This window comes from Bubalus bubalis, chromosome 6 (genome assembly GCF_019923935.1).
Source record: "Bubalus bubalis isolate 160015118507 breed Murrah chromosome 6, NDDB_SH_1, whole genome shotgun sequence".
NCBI lineage: Eukaryota > Metazoa > Chordata > Mammalia > Artiodactyla > Bovidae > Bubalus > Bubalus bubalis.
In genome coordinates, this window is record NC_059162.1 from 33,123,458 (window position 1) to 33,138,663 (window position 15,206).

Genomic DNA, 15,206 nt, shown 5'->3' on the forward strand with positions numbered 1-15,206 from the left:
CCCAGCCCTGGGACTTCCCCAGGAGGTTGGTTGGCTTGCCCATCACAGCATCTCAAAGTAGCATGACGGAGAAAAACCTCTGACAAATGCCTAGATGCCCTTGTTCTGAGCCCCTGATATTTGTATTTCTTCAGTGGCCTCTCCCCTGCTCAGGAGGAGCTGCAGGGACCTGTGAGCCTGGGTGGTCTATTCACTGACATCTGCGGTCCTTGCTGAGCTTAGACACATCCACCTCTGTGAGCTGGTGGACATGGGTCTGCCCCTGCAATGTAGCCACATTTCAGGCACTGGCGAGCCAGGTTTGAAGCCTCTAAGACAGAGGATGGGACTCTGGGCTGCAGTTCTTCCCCATGGCAACCCCAGGACCCTCAGACCTTCCCAGATACCCTCTGCCTGTCCCATTAACTGTCTTCTCCAAATGGCGGTCAAGCTCTTCTCTTAATAGTCCATAGACCTAGAGCTATTCTCTCCCTGGGTGAACATTCTCTACTCAATTCCACCTCAAGTCCTTGTTGCCCAGGTACAATCTCAGCCTAGAAAGGTCTTCCTTACTGCACTCACTCTTTCCCTAAAAATATGTAGAATGAGGAAACAGGAAGACAAGATGGATCTTGTTTTTAAAATCCTGACCTGATTTTGAAATGGCCAATTTCCTTGTGAAGGTCTCCACCTATCAACTCCCCAACCCTCTACGCATGTGGCCCCGGCTCTGCTGGACACACCACGTGACTGTCACATCCCACCCCCAGAGCGGTGCAGGGGTTCAGCCCCAAAGGAAGCCAGACTTTGCAGAAAGACAACGTTTATTGAGAATCATCTGTCTGAAAACCTCATCTGTGTGTGTGCACGTGTGTTCATGTACGTGTGTGCGTGTGTGTGTGCAGGTGTGTGGGGACAGTGAGGTTCTTGGTCAGCGATGTGGTCAGATGGCTTTGGCCAGCCCCACAAGGTTGTTGGCCCTGTCAAAGACGCTGTAATACTCTCGGATGAAAACATCCCCCAGGATCCATTGCTGGGAACGATTTTCACTCTGGAAGCCACTGGTACAGAAGCCCTGGTCCTGGGAAAGGGAAGGGGGACATGAAGTTGGTTTCAACCCCAGTTGCTGTCTTTCCCTACCCCACCCCCTCAATCACCCTCTCATCTATTATCTCCTTTCACCCTTGAAATCACCTTTGGAGGTAAGCAAACAAGTATCAGATTTGTCTGCTCAACAAATGAAGAAATTGATATTCAGAAATAAAGTGACTGAATCCAAGATCATCTAGTGGGTCTGCTCCCCCCTCACTTGTCCTCCCCAACCCCCCACCCTCCTGCTTTCAGCACCTATGGCCCTGATGACCGCCCCCGCCCAGAGCAGGTCTGGGGACCCCAGGCCTTGACGGTTTGGGGTGCTGAGGATTAGATTAAAGCTGAAGCCAGCAGGGCAGTAGGGACAAAGTTTGGGTGCCCACAAAGCCCAGGCTACTAAGAAAAATCCTAATCAAAGCCCAAGGCCCCAGGGCTTAGAAGCCAGCACAGTGGATGGAGATTCCTACAAGTGGCCCCCACCCTCCCTTGGGCCCTGGAGTCTGTCCTTCTGGTTTGCCCTACTTCTCCCAGGATGAGGTTGCCCCCAGGACAGCCTCCTCCTATTCCGAAGGGCCGGGTGGTCTAAATGTACAACCTGTTCTGTCCATCTAGACCTTGCCACTTATCACCAACCTGCCGAGTTGCCAAGAGGGAGGAGGAGAGCTGGGTGAAGCCAGGCTCCTCTCTGGAGATGCATACCTGGCTGGTATAGGCGGAGGGGGTCAGTGGGTACATTTTGCCATTGATCTCAAAGACCACAGTGGGAATGTAGCTCAGGTTGTCGCAGTCGATGTCAAACTAAAGAACAGAGGGAGGGAAGTCCTCTTAGAAGGGCCATGGGTGCGATCTGACTGCCAGAGGAAGTCAGAGGAAGTGTGATCTGACTGCCAGAGGAAGTTCCAGGCAGGACCCCTTGCTCTGCACTGGAGCTGAACAGAGAGGAGGATCTGCTATTCAGAGGATCCCAGGGAAGTTCTTGGATCTCAAGGGAGTCGCACTGATGGGGACCACCTGTCATCCAGCCCAGGGACAGACACCAGCTGGAGACAAGGATGGAGACAAGGGGGGGTTGGGCTTGACATTTCCCTCCAAGCCCAGCCAGAGCTCCCAAGGACACTGGGAGCACTTAGCTGACAGGGAGAAAGTGGGGAGACTCATCGGTGGAGTGCATAGCAAAGCTCAGAGAGTCAGGGATGTGTGACCCTCTCTGGGGACAGAAGGTCAGACTGCTGTCACTGTGTGAGACATAGAAGCCCCAATGCCAAGTAGCCAAAGCTAGAAGAGCCAGGTCATCGTGAAGCCCACCCCCCCACCCGCTGCAGGAGAACAGACCCCTCACCATTTCCCTTTGTCATTGCTTCCATGTGCAAAGGGGGTTCCCTCTCTGGAGGTTCTGGGGAAGTGGGGATAAGGGTCTGGCCTCACCTCGCCATACTGGTTCTGTGTGGCTCCAATGGCCTGCTGGATGTTGAGGATGTCGCTGCTGGGCCCGACCAGCTTGGAGGTGCCCGTGTCCAGGATGGCCTGACAGCCACCCTCACAGGCCACAACCACACCGCTGATGGTGATGCTGCAGAGGGGAGAAAGGGTGGCCTTGCAGCGGTCCAGCATCCAGCCCTCCCTCCTTGGACCCCTTCTAGCCTCCTCTGCCAGGAACCTTGGCAGAAAGGAAGCCTAGCCATCCCAGGTCCTTTTCTTTGGGTCCCTTCCTGGAGCCCCCATAACTTCCTGAACTCAGAGAAAAAAAATCCAAATCATTTTCTCCCAACCAGCAGTGGCTAAATGGAGGCCGCCTGACCTTCTCTGGGACAGAAGGGTCAATGAAACAACAAAGTTACATGCACTAAGGGAGAGGGTAGGAGGAGCACCACACGCTTTGCCCAAAGATCTGGTTTCCAGTTTTCTCCTGCCACGTCCTTGCTGCAGGTTCCCCAACCTTCCTGCACTCAGGCTTCTCATCTGCAAAATGGGTCCATTAGCACCCCTTGACTTCCTTGACTTCCCCAGGGGATGGTCATGAGGTTCAAACTTGATGTTAGTAAATTGCAAAATGAAGATAATCATGGCACCGCTCTACAGGATCTCAGTGAGGAGCAAATGAAGCAGTCACATTCTCGCCCAGCACAATGCCTGGCAGATAGTAGTGCTGGATAAGCACAGTGCCCATGTTAAGCTGCTTCAGTTGTGTCTGACTCTTTACAACCCTGTGGACCGCAGCCCACCATGCTCCTCTGGCTATGGGATTCTCAGGCAAGAGTACTGGAGTGAGTTGTCATTTCCTCTCCAGGGGATCTTTCTGACCCAGAGATAGAACCCACATCTCATGTCTCCTGCAGAGGCAGGTGGATTGTTTATCACTAGCACCACCTGGGAAGCCCCAGATAAGGCTTCCCTGGTAGCTCTGCTGGTAAAGAATCCACCTGCAATGCAGGAGACTCCAGTTTGATTCCTCAGTCTGGAAGATCCTCTGGAGAAGGGATAGACTACACACTCCAGTATTCTTGGGCTTCCCTGGTGGCTCAGATGGTAAAGAATCCACCTGCAATGCGGGAAACCTGGGTTCGATCCCTGGGTTGGGAAGATCCCCTGGAGCAGGGCATGCAACCCACTCCAGTATTCTTGCCTGGAGAATTCCATGGACAGAGGAGCCTGACAGGCTCCAGTCCATGGGGTCGCAAAGAGTTGGGACATGACTGAGCAACTAAGCACAGCACAGCACAATCTTATTAATAAAGTGTAAGTGAATGGTCAGCAATCTCACTATCAAGGACCCTTGGCCTTGGAGCTTCTGATTGAGACTTGGATGGGACGAGCTACTGGGCTGCGCCCTGGATCCCTGCGGCCCCACCCAGGACCGGCCTCCCGCAGGGCAGCGGCTGCCCCTCGCCCACCTGTCCACGGTGAACTGCCAGTACTGCTGCACCGTCACGGGCACCCAGTGCAGGGAGCCTGTGTAGTAGGACGGGTCGATGGCCCCCAGCGTGAGCATGCTCTCCTGGCCATTCCTGAAACCGGGGAGAGGCACGTTAGCGGGCCCTGACACCGTGGCTCTGAGAAGAGGTATCCCAGCCCCACACAGGGCAGAGGCGATTCAGACCCCTCCCTGCTCTTCTCCCACCCCCAACTCCCACCTCCACCCCAGAGGCTTCAGATGAGCTCTCCCAGCTCTTCTCCCAGCTGCTCCAGGCTCTTCTCTAATATCTCCTGCATACTGAAAGGAGAACCCTGAACTCCCTCAGAGCCTGCTATAAGCGTCTGAGAATCTCAATGACATGAGTAAATGATTACTGAGGCCTATCACTTTGGAAGGAAAAAAGAGGTTAAAATCCCCTATGCAGAGATAGACTCAAGCTTCTTTTTTTAAAATGCCAGAAATGAAGGTCAAACTCTGGCCCAGTGGACTCCGGCTGCATCCACGACCACGTTGGGGCCTTTAGACAGAGGGTTAGGTGTGCCTGGAGAAAGGGGAGGTGCGCTTAGACGCCGGTGTCCTTGAATTGCAGTGTCCCCAAGAGGCAGCCCCTCCTCAGTCCACGGTCCCTGCCAGGCCACAGAAGGCCGGCCCAGGCCGGGTGCAGCTCCTACCTGTCCATGTAAACCGAGAACAGGTCTTGGGCCACCAGGTGCCTGTTCATCATGTTGTCAAACACGGGTATCGAGTACTCTGAGGCGAGCGAGGGGTAGGCCATCCCCAGGATCCCGTCGAACTCGGCATAGGTGAAGACATCCCCGGGCTCCTGGGTGCTCAGGCCTACTGTCTGCTGGATGTCCACAATGTTGGAGACCTGCAAGAGAGACAGAGTGACCTCCACCAGGGGGCCCTGCGGCCAGAGGGCCCAGAGAGGGCTCAGGTCAAGCCCGTCTTCGCCAGCCCGCCCTCCCCTCTATGGGCAGTATAGTTATGGGCGCTTAAGAGAAACGTTTCCCTTTTCAGCTCTGTGCTGTGGTTTTGAGGGAATGGGTCTGATGAGGCAGGGGGCTGATTGGCAGGGGAAGAGAGGGCACAGGCGGGGGTACAGAGAGCAGTGCTCATGGTGCAGAAATTGAGGGTGAGCTGAAAGAAGGGAGTGAAACAAGGGCTGCTCCAAGGGACCTCTGCCTGCCCGCAGCCCTTCCATTGGCTGCACCCCGGGCGCCTCCTGGGGAAGTGCTGTAGACGCAGCAGGATAGATAGAAAGAACATGCCTGCAGAGTGCATCTGAAAGACCTTGCTGCACATCCTTGCTTTGCCATGAGCTGTGTGACCTTGGACAAGTACTTCTCTGAGCCTTCAGGCTCACAGCAAAAAAGACTCCAACCAGACCCCAGGAAGAACTCAAGGAAGAGCAAGCTGATGAGCACCCAGGGATACTGCTTGATTTTAATTTTAGATGGTGGGTGAAGATGGAAGGAAAGATGCTAACGTGTATTGGGCACTTACTATGTGCCGGCCATTGAATCAAGTACTTTAGGAGGCAAAGAGGGCCGAGAGCAAAGGGAGCCCTTGTCCAGAGGGCACAGATGCTTTCTGACTTGAAAGGAGACGCTGCTCTATGACTTATAAAGTGAAGTCAAATCCAGAGAGGCAGAAACGTGGGTCTGACAGCGCCCACCATCACCTGCTGTGTGACTTCAAGCAAATTATCAGCTCATCTGATCCTTGGATCCCTCGTCTGAACAATGGGGGTGAGACTAGCTTCCTCAAAGGGTTGTTGAAAGAACTAAATTTAAGATGAGATCACAGTGACTATGCCAAAGTTAAATGAAAAAGGGGTTGGGAAGATGGAAACTGGACCCAGAGAAGCCTCTCGGGTGGGAGCTGACATGGGAAGGAAAAGGGGAAGGGAGGAAGGGGCACCCCGCAGCTGCTGCTGGCTAAAACCCCTCTCAGAATCCTCTCCTGGGGGGGCCACCCACAAGGGCAGGACACAAAAAGCTCCTTGGCACCAGCCATGGCACAGCCCAGAGCCAGGCTGTCTGGGTGGGGTGGTGGCTGGTGGGGAGGGAAAGGGGAGGACCGGCTGGCCCCAGGCTCCACTCACAGTGACGGTGTCGTAGCCCAGGATGCCCTGCATGCTGCCCGTCCCGTAGCGGATAGACAGGGGCTTGCCCAGGTTCTGGAAGGTGGACGACTTTCTCGGGTCGAAGCGCTGGTGGTTTTCTGGAACACAGGCTCAGGGTTAGTGGGACCCAGAGCATCTTCTCTCCACTTGACAGTGCTGCTGCTAAGTTGCTGCTAAGTCGCTTCAGTCGTGTCCGACTCTGTGCGACCCCATAGACGGCAGCCCACCAGGCTCCGCCATCCCTGGGATTCTCCAGGCAAGAGCACTGGAGTGGGTTGCCATTTCCTTCTCCAATGCATGAAAGTGAAAAGTGAAAGTGAAGTCGCTCAGTCGTGTCCGACTCTAGCGACCCCATGGACTGCAGCCTACCAAGCTCCTCTGTCCATGGGACTTTCCAGGCAAGAGTACTGGAGTGGGGTGCCTTTGCCTTCTCTGCTTGACAGTGCTAACAGGGGCTAAATCCTTACCAGCTCTCATAAGAATATGGTCTCAATACTAACCATTCTCTCTATTGAAAATAAGCAGCCAGTTCTGTCTGGATCCCACAAAGCTCAGTCAAGAAAATTATTCTTTGCTGCTCAATCCACCTCTCTGACCCCCAGTGCTACCTTCATAACGTCCAAACAAAAAGAAAAAAGGAAAGCCCTGTCCATGGTTTCCAGAGACTAGCTTATACCAGCTTTGTAATTTCCAAAAAGACTCTTTGCTTCTCTCAACCTTGGTTTCCTCACCTGGTGAATAAGGATAAAAACAGCACCGATCTCCCAAGATGGTTGGAGAAATAAGTTACTTATATATATTTAATGTTTTCTCAGTACCTCTCATTTTATTCTCTTAGAACCGACTGGCATGTCGTGGCCTGTTTTATAGAAAGAAAAACTGAACACCCAGGAGGGTAAGGTGTCTGCCTTGACTCCTAACAGCCAAAAATATAAAACAAAGTTCCCCCATTTCTAACTGGTGCTTTATACATCAGATCTGTGATTTGCACATCTACCCAGGCTGCGGCCAGTGGGAGGGTTGAGCAAGGAGGTAGGACACAACCCGGAGTCTGGAAATGTCCAAGCCAGCTCTCCCCACAACACACAGACACATCCCACCCCAAGCCTGGCCACCCTGACCACGATTGGCAGAGCGGAGGGCTGGGCGGGGCCGGGGGTGTCACTCACTGCAGGCATTGCTCTTGCAGTAGATAGAGGGTACCCAGAAGTCAGAGGAGCCGGTGTCAAACAGCACGGTGAACTCCTGGGGCGGGGTCCCGAGGTAGATCTTCCCAAAGTACTGACTCTGAGGACAGACAGCACCGAGTCAGGCTGGGAGCACCACGTGCAGGATTAGGGAGCGTTGATGCCCAGCCCGGCGCCTGTTCGGTTCTGTAGGCTCCGTGATTTCTGTCGCAAACACTGCAACCCCTGCTGGAATCACCCCCAGAGCAGACACTAGAGCAAAATGTAAGCCCTGCCTGGTAGGGAGCCTGGGCCACCTGCCAGGGACAGGGACGCAGAGGTGGGACACCAGCCAGGTACAGACCCCAGACCCAAGGTGCCTCAGTCACACCTCCTTCCGGCTCTCTCTGTGTGTCAAAACTGGGGCTCAGGTCGGGGTGGGGATGACCTAGATAAGGAAACGAGGGCACCTAAGAGAAAAAGGGTGGGTTGTTTACTGAGTGACAGATGAGAGAGACAGGCTCCAGAAAAGAAGAGGGCATAGGGGATGCTCATGTCACATCCCGGGCAGCTGACAGTGGGCACCAGCTGCACCCTCCCTGCCCCAGAAACCTAAGATGTGGGTTCCTTGGACCTGGAAAGTCAGGTGTGAGGCTGGATCTGGGCGCAGACCATGTGTCCCCAAGGGATGCTGTCTGCGGGCTGGTCATCTGGGCTCAGACCCTTGAAGGTGGGAGGACCGGTTTTGCAGGGCCTGCTGCTTCCTGAGAGCTACTGAGGGATGGGAGACGGCCTCACACACCCCCACAGGGCTCTCTGGTTCCTGAAAGAGGGAAAGGGGGGGCGGGGTGTCCATCACGCTGTGTGGGGATCATTACTGGAAGGCTGGCAGAACCACTCACATCCAGGTAGTTGGTCAGGGGCACGCTGGCCACCTCCCCGAAGCCGGAGTACTTGCTGCTGACGCCATACTGCTGTTTCTGCAGGAAGTCCTCCAGAAGCCCATGCTCCTTCAGCGCCTTCCTCAGAGACTTGCCTTTGTACAGAGGGATCCTGAGGAGAGGGGAAGAATTAGTGATGAGGTGGGCATCTCCCCAGGGCTGCGCAGCCTCAGAGGAGCCCAGAGGCTCTGGGCTCCATAAGTTACTTCTCCATTTTTGTATCATTACATAAAGTAAAAATTGTGTATTGCATTAGCCCATGCTGGCCGTTACCAGCTGCAATGCACTCTGATATTTCTAACTCCTTTCTCTTTTTTAATGCTGGTGGAGACTCAATCAATGTATTTTATAAGCCACTTATAGGCTTCCCTGGTGCCTGGGCTTCCATGGTGGCTCAGACAGTAAGGAATCTGCCTGCAATGTAGGAGACCCAGGTTTGATCCCTGGGTCAGGAAGATCCTCTGGAGAAAGAAATGGCAACTCACTTCAGTATTCTTGCCTGGAGAATTCTGTGGACAGAGGAGCCTTGACAGGCTACAGTCCATGGGGCTGCAAAGAGTCAGACACGACTGAGCAACTAACACACACAATGAGTTTGCAGCTCCGCGGTTTGAAAGACACTCAGCATATTCTCATTCAGTCTCCAATTCTTGCTGTGGACATACTATGTGCCAGGCACCATATGGGGTACCGGGGACACATGAAAAAGGTTGTCTCTACCCTCCAGGAGCATACTGTGTGGGGAAGAAAATGGTGTCCCCCACACTCTGGAAAAAGCTATGACTATGCTCCCACCCTTGGCCAACCCCTGTTCTGCGCTCTCTGGGCAGCCTAACACGGGTGGAATTTCTTCAGACTGTTTCAGCACAGAGCATGGTCCCCAGTGAACATGATTAGAGTTTAGATGATAGATGATGGAGGCAGATCAGCAGGAAGAGAATCAAGAAGGAAAACAGCAGAAGCTGGTTGGAGACTCAGTCTCCGGCAGCTGGTGGCTGGTTGAGGCCCTCTGAGCTTCAACTGTTGTGCAAAATGGATTATCTCTTCCTTTCCAGCTACTCTCGGGCACTGCTGTGGACGAACTGAGTGACTTAACCTCTCCAGCTCTTAGTTTCCTCTCCTGCAGAGTGGAAGACTAGAGCATGATCGTTCCCAATGTCACCCAGCTCTGAGTCACGTGGTCCTCCTTCTTGGGGCTGTTTTAAGGACAACTGGAGCCTACAGGTGTGAAAGAGCTTTGAGAGTAATAAAGGGGCAGCAGGTTTAAGACTCATAAAGAAAATGGGTTTTCTCACGTTTTTCACATCTCAAATGGATCCCATATGGAATGCCTCGTATATTAATGACAGTCTCTCCTCTGGTGCCTCCCGCCCCCGGCCCTCATGTGTGACTTTGGCTGGGACCTGATCTATTAATAGAAATGAAAGGTTCTCCAGACATTTCTCAGCCTTTGTCTCTGATGACAGAAAAGGACTTCAGCCTGAAAGGAAGGAGGTTGGGCTGAGCTCCTGGGAGCAAGCCCACAGCTGTCCTTTCCCTTGTCCCCATGTCTTTCTGCTTGTTCCAACTCTGGTTCCCAGTCGGCTCAGGATCCACAGGCTGAGTGCCTGGTGACTCTCACAGTAGTAGCTGCGACTCTGCTGATCTGTCCTGTCTTGGCACAGGACCCACAAAGCCACCCTCAAGGCAACGAGGCTCGAAGGCAGTCTACTGCCCCATGCTAAGAACCAGGAATGCAGCCCTAAATGTTTGCAGCTCCAGCCACCACAGAAACCTCCACCCCACTTCTGCCTCCAGATGCCATGCTGAGCCGGCCAGGTGCCTGGCACTTGAAAGAATTTCACTTTTAAGACCGCCACCTGCAGCCCCCACTGGTGAAAGGCACCGGACCCCTTTTTAGGGACCCTGCTTCCCAGGGATGGATTCAGATTTCCCTAGGCTCGGGCCTTGACAGAGTTCGAACCTGGAAACCAGAGGTAGGTGTGGTGTCATGGCAAGAGTGCCAGTCCAGGGGACTTCCCTGGTGGTGCAATGGTTAAGAACCCATGCTTCCGCTGAAGTGGGCACGGGTTCAATCCCTGGCTAGGGCACTAAAAGCTCAGATGCTGCACGGTGTAGCCAAAAAAAAAAAAGTGCCAGTCCACCTAGAATCAAGTCTGGCTCCTTCATATCTAACCACAAGGCCTTGGACAGCTCAAGGACCCTTCCTGAACAGCAGTTTCCTCACCTGCGAAATGCAAAAAATATTATCTACCTAATCCCTGAGGCTTAGTGAGAGTATAGGTAAAGCCCTAGTTAAGCGTCTGGCATCTAGTAGCAACCACTCAATAAATACCAGTTATAATTTGGGGAGGAGAACCTGGAAACTTCACCCACAAAGGATGTGGCACAACAGAGAACTCTAACAGATGCACACATAACTCTTAAAATGTGCCAGGCACTCTTCAGAGCCTTTTATAAATACTAACTCATATACCCCTTATGAGGGCTTCCCTGGCGCTATGGGTAAAGAATCTGCCTGCCAATGCAGGAGACTCGAGTTTGATTCCTGGGTAGAGAAGATCCCCTGGAGAACTGAATGGCAACCCACTCCAATTTTTGCCTGGAGAATCCCATAGACAGAGGAGCCTGGTGGGCTGCAGTCCATGGGATCGCAGAGTCAGACATGACTTAGCGACTAAACAGCAACAATTTACCCCTCAGGATAACCCTATGAGATGGATACTTCTGTCATCCTAAATTTACAAGTTTGCCTTACATTCATGATGAAGCTGAGGATCAGGCAGTTTGACTCCAGAAGCTGTGTGCTTAATTCCCACACAGCCCATCTGACCCCCTGTTCTTGTTCACCACACCCTGAAGAATAGGGGAACGCTTTAGAGGAAAAGGCCCCAACATAAAAGGCAAAACTGACTGATAACGATTATCCCAGGAACCTGCAGCATTTCCTCAAGGTCTCCCGAGGGGAGCCGATGGCTGGAAGACGAGGGAGACCCACCCAGAGCAGATGCATGCGATGCCCACCCCCTCCCCTGGGGCCTAACACTCACCTGGTGATCTCAGCGCCCTGGGAGAGAGCGAAGACAGCAAGTAGCACCACGAGACACCTCATCTTGGATCTGGGCCCAGCCGCTACTGTAGCCAGGGCCCACTCGCACAGCTTTTATAGAAGGTGCGGGGCTCCCTCTGGCTGGGAGCCCAAGCTGCAGAGATAGCCCCTAAATTCGGGCCACTCCACAAACACATTAAGATAGCACCCAGACTACACAACACCTACTCTGATAAGGGCCACGGGTTCCACCACCCCAGGGACTTCAAAGTTGAAGGGTACGCATGCCTGATCTTCAGACTAGGAAATGTCATGCAAGCCTCCCTGACCTGATTTCCCCTTTCAAACAGGACTTCTTGAGCTAACACAGGTGGGGCCACTGCCAAAGCCCTATCTCATGTCCCACCTTGTGGTCAGTAAAGAGGTCTGTTCTCAATGGGCCCCTTCCAGCCCTCGATGCCTCCCTTTCCTGGGCCTGACTTCACAGGAGTCCCAACCTTCCCTGTCCAGGGGTCTCCCAGCCAAGGTTTCCAGAAGCCACTCAGTCCACTGCCCAAGGGGCATCTGACGCCAAGGGTGCTTGTTCAGTCTGTCACCTCCATCTAAGAGAGATGCAGGGGCTTCCTTGGTGATCCAGTGGTTAAGTCTCCATGCTTCCAATGTGGGGCGAGGGGGGTAGGGGGCGCAGGTTCGATCCCTGGTCAGGGAACAAAAATCCTGCATCCTGCATGCTGTGTGACATGGTCAAAAAAATAAAAAAAAAAAAATTTTTAAAGCTCCAAAAAATAAGAGAGATGCAGGCCCAAGACCCCTGCTCCCTGCAAGGCTGTGGCCCTTGGTTCCATGTTAGAAGGATGTTGGGAGGGGAGGGGTAGATGCCAGATCCCATGAGCCACTGGGAGGCCTGGGGAAGGTGGGCGGAGAGGGCAGATGTGTGCCACACACAGAGGAAAAGGAGGAAGCTACGACATGATAGTCAGGTTTGGGGGATGGGTTAGGCGTCTGAGCCACACACAGAGGACCTGGAAGAGTCTCTCAGGGGCACACGTGCACGGGCTTGTGACAAGTAGAGGGTCCCAAGGTCCAGGCCAGACATGCTCTCAGGCCTGGAGCCTGGGAGAAAACCAGGGCTAAAGGGAAAATAAAGACACAACCACAAAAGTGGAGATCACATCCCAGGTATGAAGGGAGACTAGGAACTGGAAGATCAGGTTCAAGTCAGGTTAAGGCAGGGGCTTTAGGACCATGGATGTGAGGGAGACTGAGGTGCCAGCCACCCACACTCTGCAGGACAGAGGTCTACAAAGTGAGGTAGGCCTGATGAGGTGGAAGATGGGGGCATGGACCTGGAGCAGAGAGGACAGGCTGGGCAGTAGAGAGGTGGACCCTGGACACAGGGAGGTGAGGTGGTGGGGGACTCTGAGAGGGACAGATCCAGGAGTTTATGTATTTGACTTGCAAAGGCCTCAAGAGGCCAGTCGACAGGGGACCTGTGTATTTCATGACAGGCCTTAGGAAGACAAACAGGGAAAGGTTGAAAGCAGGAGGAGAAGGAGGCAGCAGAGGATGAGATGGTTGGATGGCATCATCAACTCAATGGACATGAGTTTGAGCAAACTCTGGGAGATGGTGAAGGACAGGGAAGCCTGGTGTGCTGCAGTCCATGGGGCCACAAAGAGTCAGACACGACTTAGCAACTGAACAACAAACAACAGGAGGGCAGGCATACCCCATCCTGGCCATGGCAGTGCTCCACCCCTCTGTCCTTTCCCAGCAGGCCAGGACGTTGCTGCTTCCCAGGCCCCAGGAAGCAGCCATGGGCACATTCAGTATTCCAAAAACACCCTACCAGCATCATCACGGCACCCTCCCTTTCCAAAAGCCAGGGAAGTAGAGAGAAAATAACACCACCAAATGGTACAGCGTGTTCCTTGTTTCCTTCCCTGAGGAGGCTGTCCTGTCAGACCAGGGCCAGCATGTCCTCTCTCAGCGGCCCTGCATCCAATCGATGCTTCCCCCCCACACATCAACACCCAGCATGACCCTTGATGGGCTTCCCTGATGGCTCAGGTGATAAAGAATCCGCCTGCAATGCAGGAGACCTGGGTTCGATCCCTGGGTTGGGAAGATCCCCTGGAGGGGTAATGGCAACTCACTCCGGTATTCTTGCCTGGAGAATCCCATGGACAGAGGAGTCTTTGGGGTCGCAAAGAGTCAGACATGACTGAGCAACTAAGCACAGCACAGCATTGACACATGGTGGATGCTCAATAAATGCTTGGTTGAGCATTTATTGGACAATTGATCTTGCCACCACTTAAGGAATAAATAGATGGTCGCATCTTTATCATGTCCTCAGATGAGGAGATGGAGGCTCGGAGAGGTTAGAGTTCTTGCTCATAAGGAAAAAGAGCTTGAACATAAAAAAAGTCCTGTCACAAGACTCCTGGTCTGATGTGCTATAGCTTACCACAGGGCCTGACAAGTTATGGGGGCAAGAGGGGGGTGGGTCATGAGTTTACAATGTCAAGTCTGGGGCAGCACTGCTTCAAGCTCACTGCTCGCAACCTCTGGACATCCCTTGGGATAGTCATACTTATGAGCAGCGGGCCCATCTGTAGCATCTGGGGCTGGGACTTGTGGGTGTCAGCACATGAGGCAGGAGTGCGGTACCCCACCCCCCCAACATCTCCCCCCCCACCAGCTCCACGTTGCCAGTGGCCCAGCATGACCCAGCAGCAAACACTCCTGGACAATAAGCCTTGAAACTCAGGCTCAGCCCCCTCTCCCCTGGAAGGTGACCCTCAAAGCCAAGAACCAAAGCACTGGTTTTTCCGTGTTTATTCACAAGATTGGGATCATTCTAACAGCATTCAAGTGCACGCTATCAGGAAGGCTGCCTCAGACTGCACAGGATGTTAGGACTGTTAGGACTGCTAATCCCTGGGAAGCAGGCCAAACACTTCAAAAAGCTTTTTGAAAAGCCACGATAAGATTTCATCAGTGGTTACCCAGAGCCAGGTGGGGACAACTCCCCTTGGTCTAGATTCCGTGTGTCGGGGAACTAACCCACAAAAGTGGCTCAAACGAAATCAGGGTCCAGGAACAGCCACTCCAGGGTACCCAACATTGTGACCTCCACTCAGACGTGAGCAGCAACAAGGTCAAACATGCACCCTTCCCTGAGCATCTCCTATGAGCTCACACTGTGTGGAGATGGGGAGCTTATTTCATCTCCACCTCCAGGGAGCCCACAGTCAAGTGGGGGAAAGATTGGTTCTGGTTGGTGACCCTGCTGTGATCCAAAGAACCAGGCACCTCTTCTACCAGCATCGGTTTGCAGGGGAGCATGGTTTCTGGAAAGTATGTGTGGGACAATCCTGGGCTTGAACCCTAGCCATGTGGTGGTGTGACCTTGAGTGAATCCCTTTACTTCTCAATGCCTCAGTTTCTTCTTCTGTAGCCTAGAGACAATGACACTGAGAGGGTCATGTGAGGGTCAAAGATAAGAGTCTAGTGCTGCTATTAGGTAGGCTTCCTACAAATGGGAGGCATAAACGACTGAGGTTGTGTGACCTTGAACATCTCAGTCATTCCCCAGTCTCAATTCTTCGTCTGTGAAATATGGGCTTCATAAGCTCACAGAGCCGGTCTCAATCTCTGCTGTGTCCAAAACAGCAGTTCTTTTTCCTGCTCTAGGAGTCAACTGAATTTCTGCACTGTGCCCCCAGCCCTCCAGACTAAGGGGCCAGTTAACCTCAGCCGTTTTTGCAGCGCCCCGCAGGTGTGCTTTGATGCACATGACTCTCCAGCTGGTCAAGTTTGCAAGGGGTAGGGGGTGCGTGGCGGTCTTCCTTTGTCTCTACCTGGGTTCCTGTTGCCTCCATATCTCACCTGAGCCAACCCAGTTTTCTAGAAGTCGCCACGGTCATATTCC

The 15,206-nt window shown here is 53.3% G+C and overlaps 1 protein-coding gene across 1 annotated transcript; it reads right to left on the reverse strand.

Annotated features, from left to right (window-relative positions):
• Positions 1-785: 785 nt before the first annotated feature.
• Positions 786-11,378, reverse strand: LOC102390023 (chymosin). The gene is made up of 9 exons (XM_006064953.4): positions 11,271-11,378; positions 8,182-8,332; positions 7,283-7,400; positions 6,093-6,211; positions 4,657-4,856; positions 3,963-4,076; positions 2,497-2,641; positions 1,771-1,869; positions 786-1,060 (listed from the first exon to the last, which is right to left on the reverse strand). The coding sequence occupies exons 1-9, from the start codon at positions 11,330-11,332 to the stop codon at positions 923-925; spliced, it is 1,146 nt and encodes a 381-aa protein (XP_006065015.2). The 5' UTR covers positions 11,333-11,378; the 3' UTR covers positions 786-922.
• Positions 11,379-15,206: the final 3,828 nt, after the last annotated feature.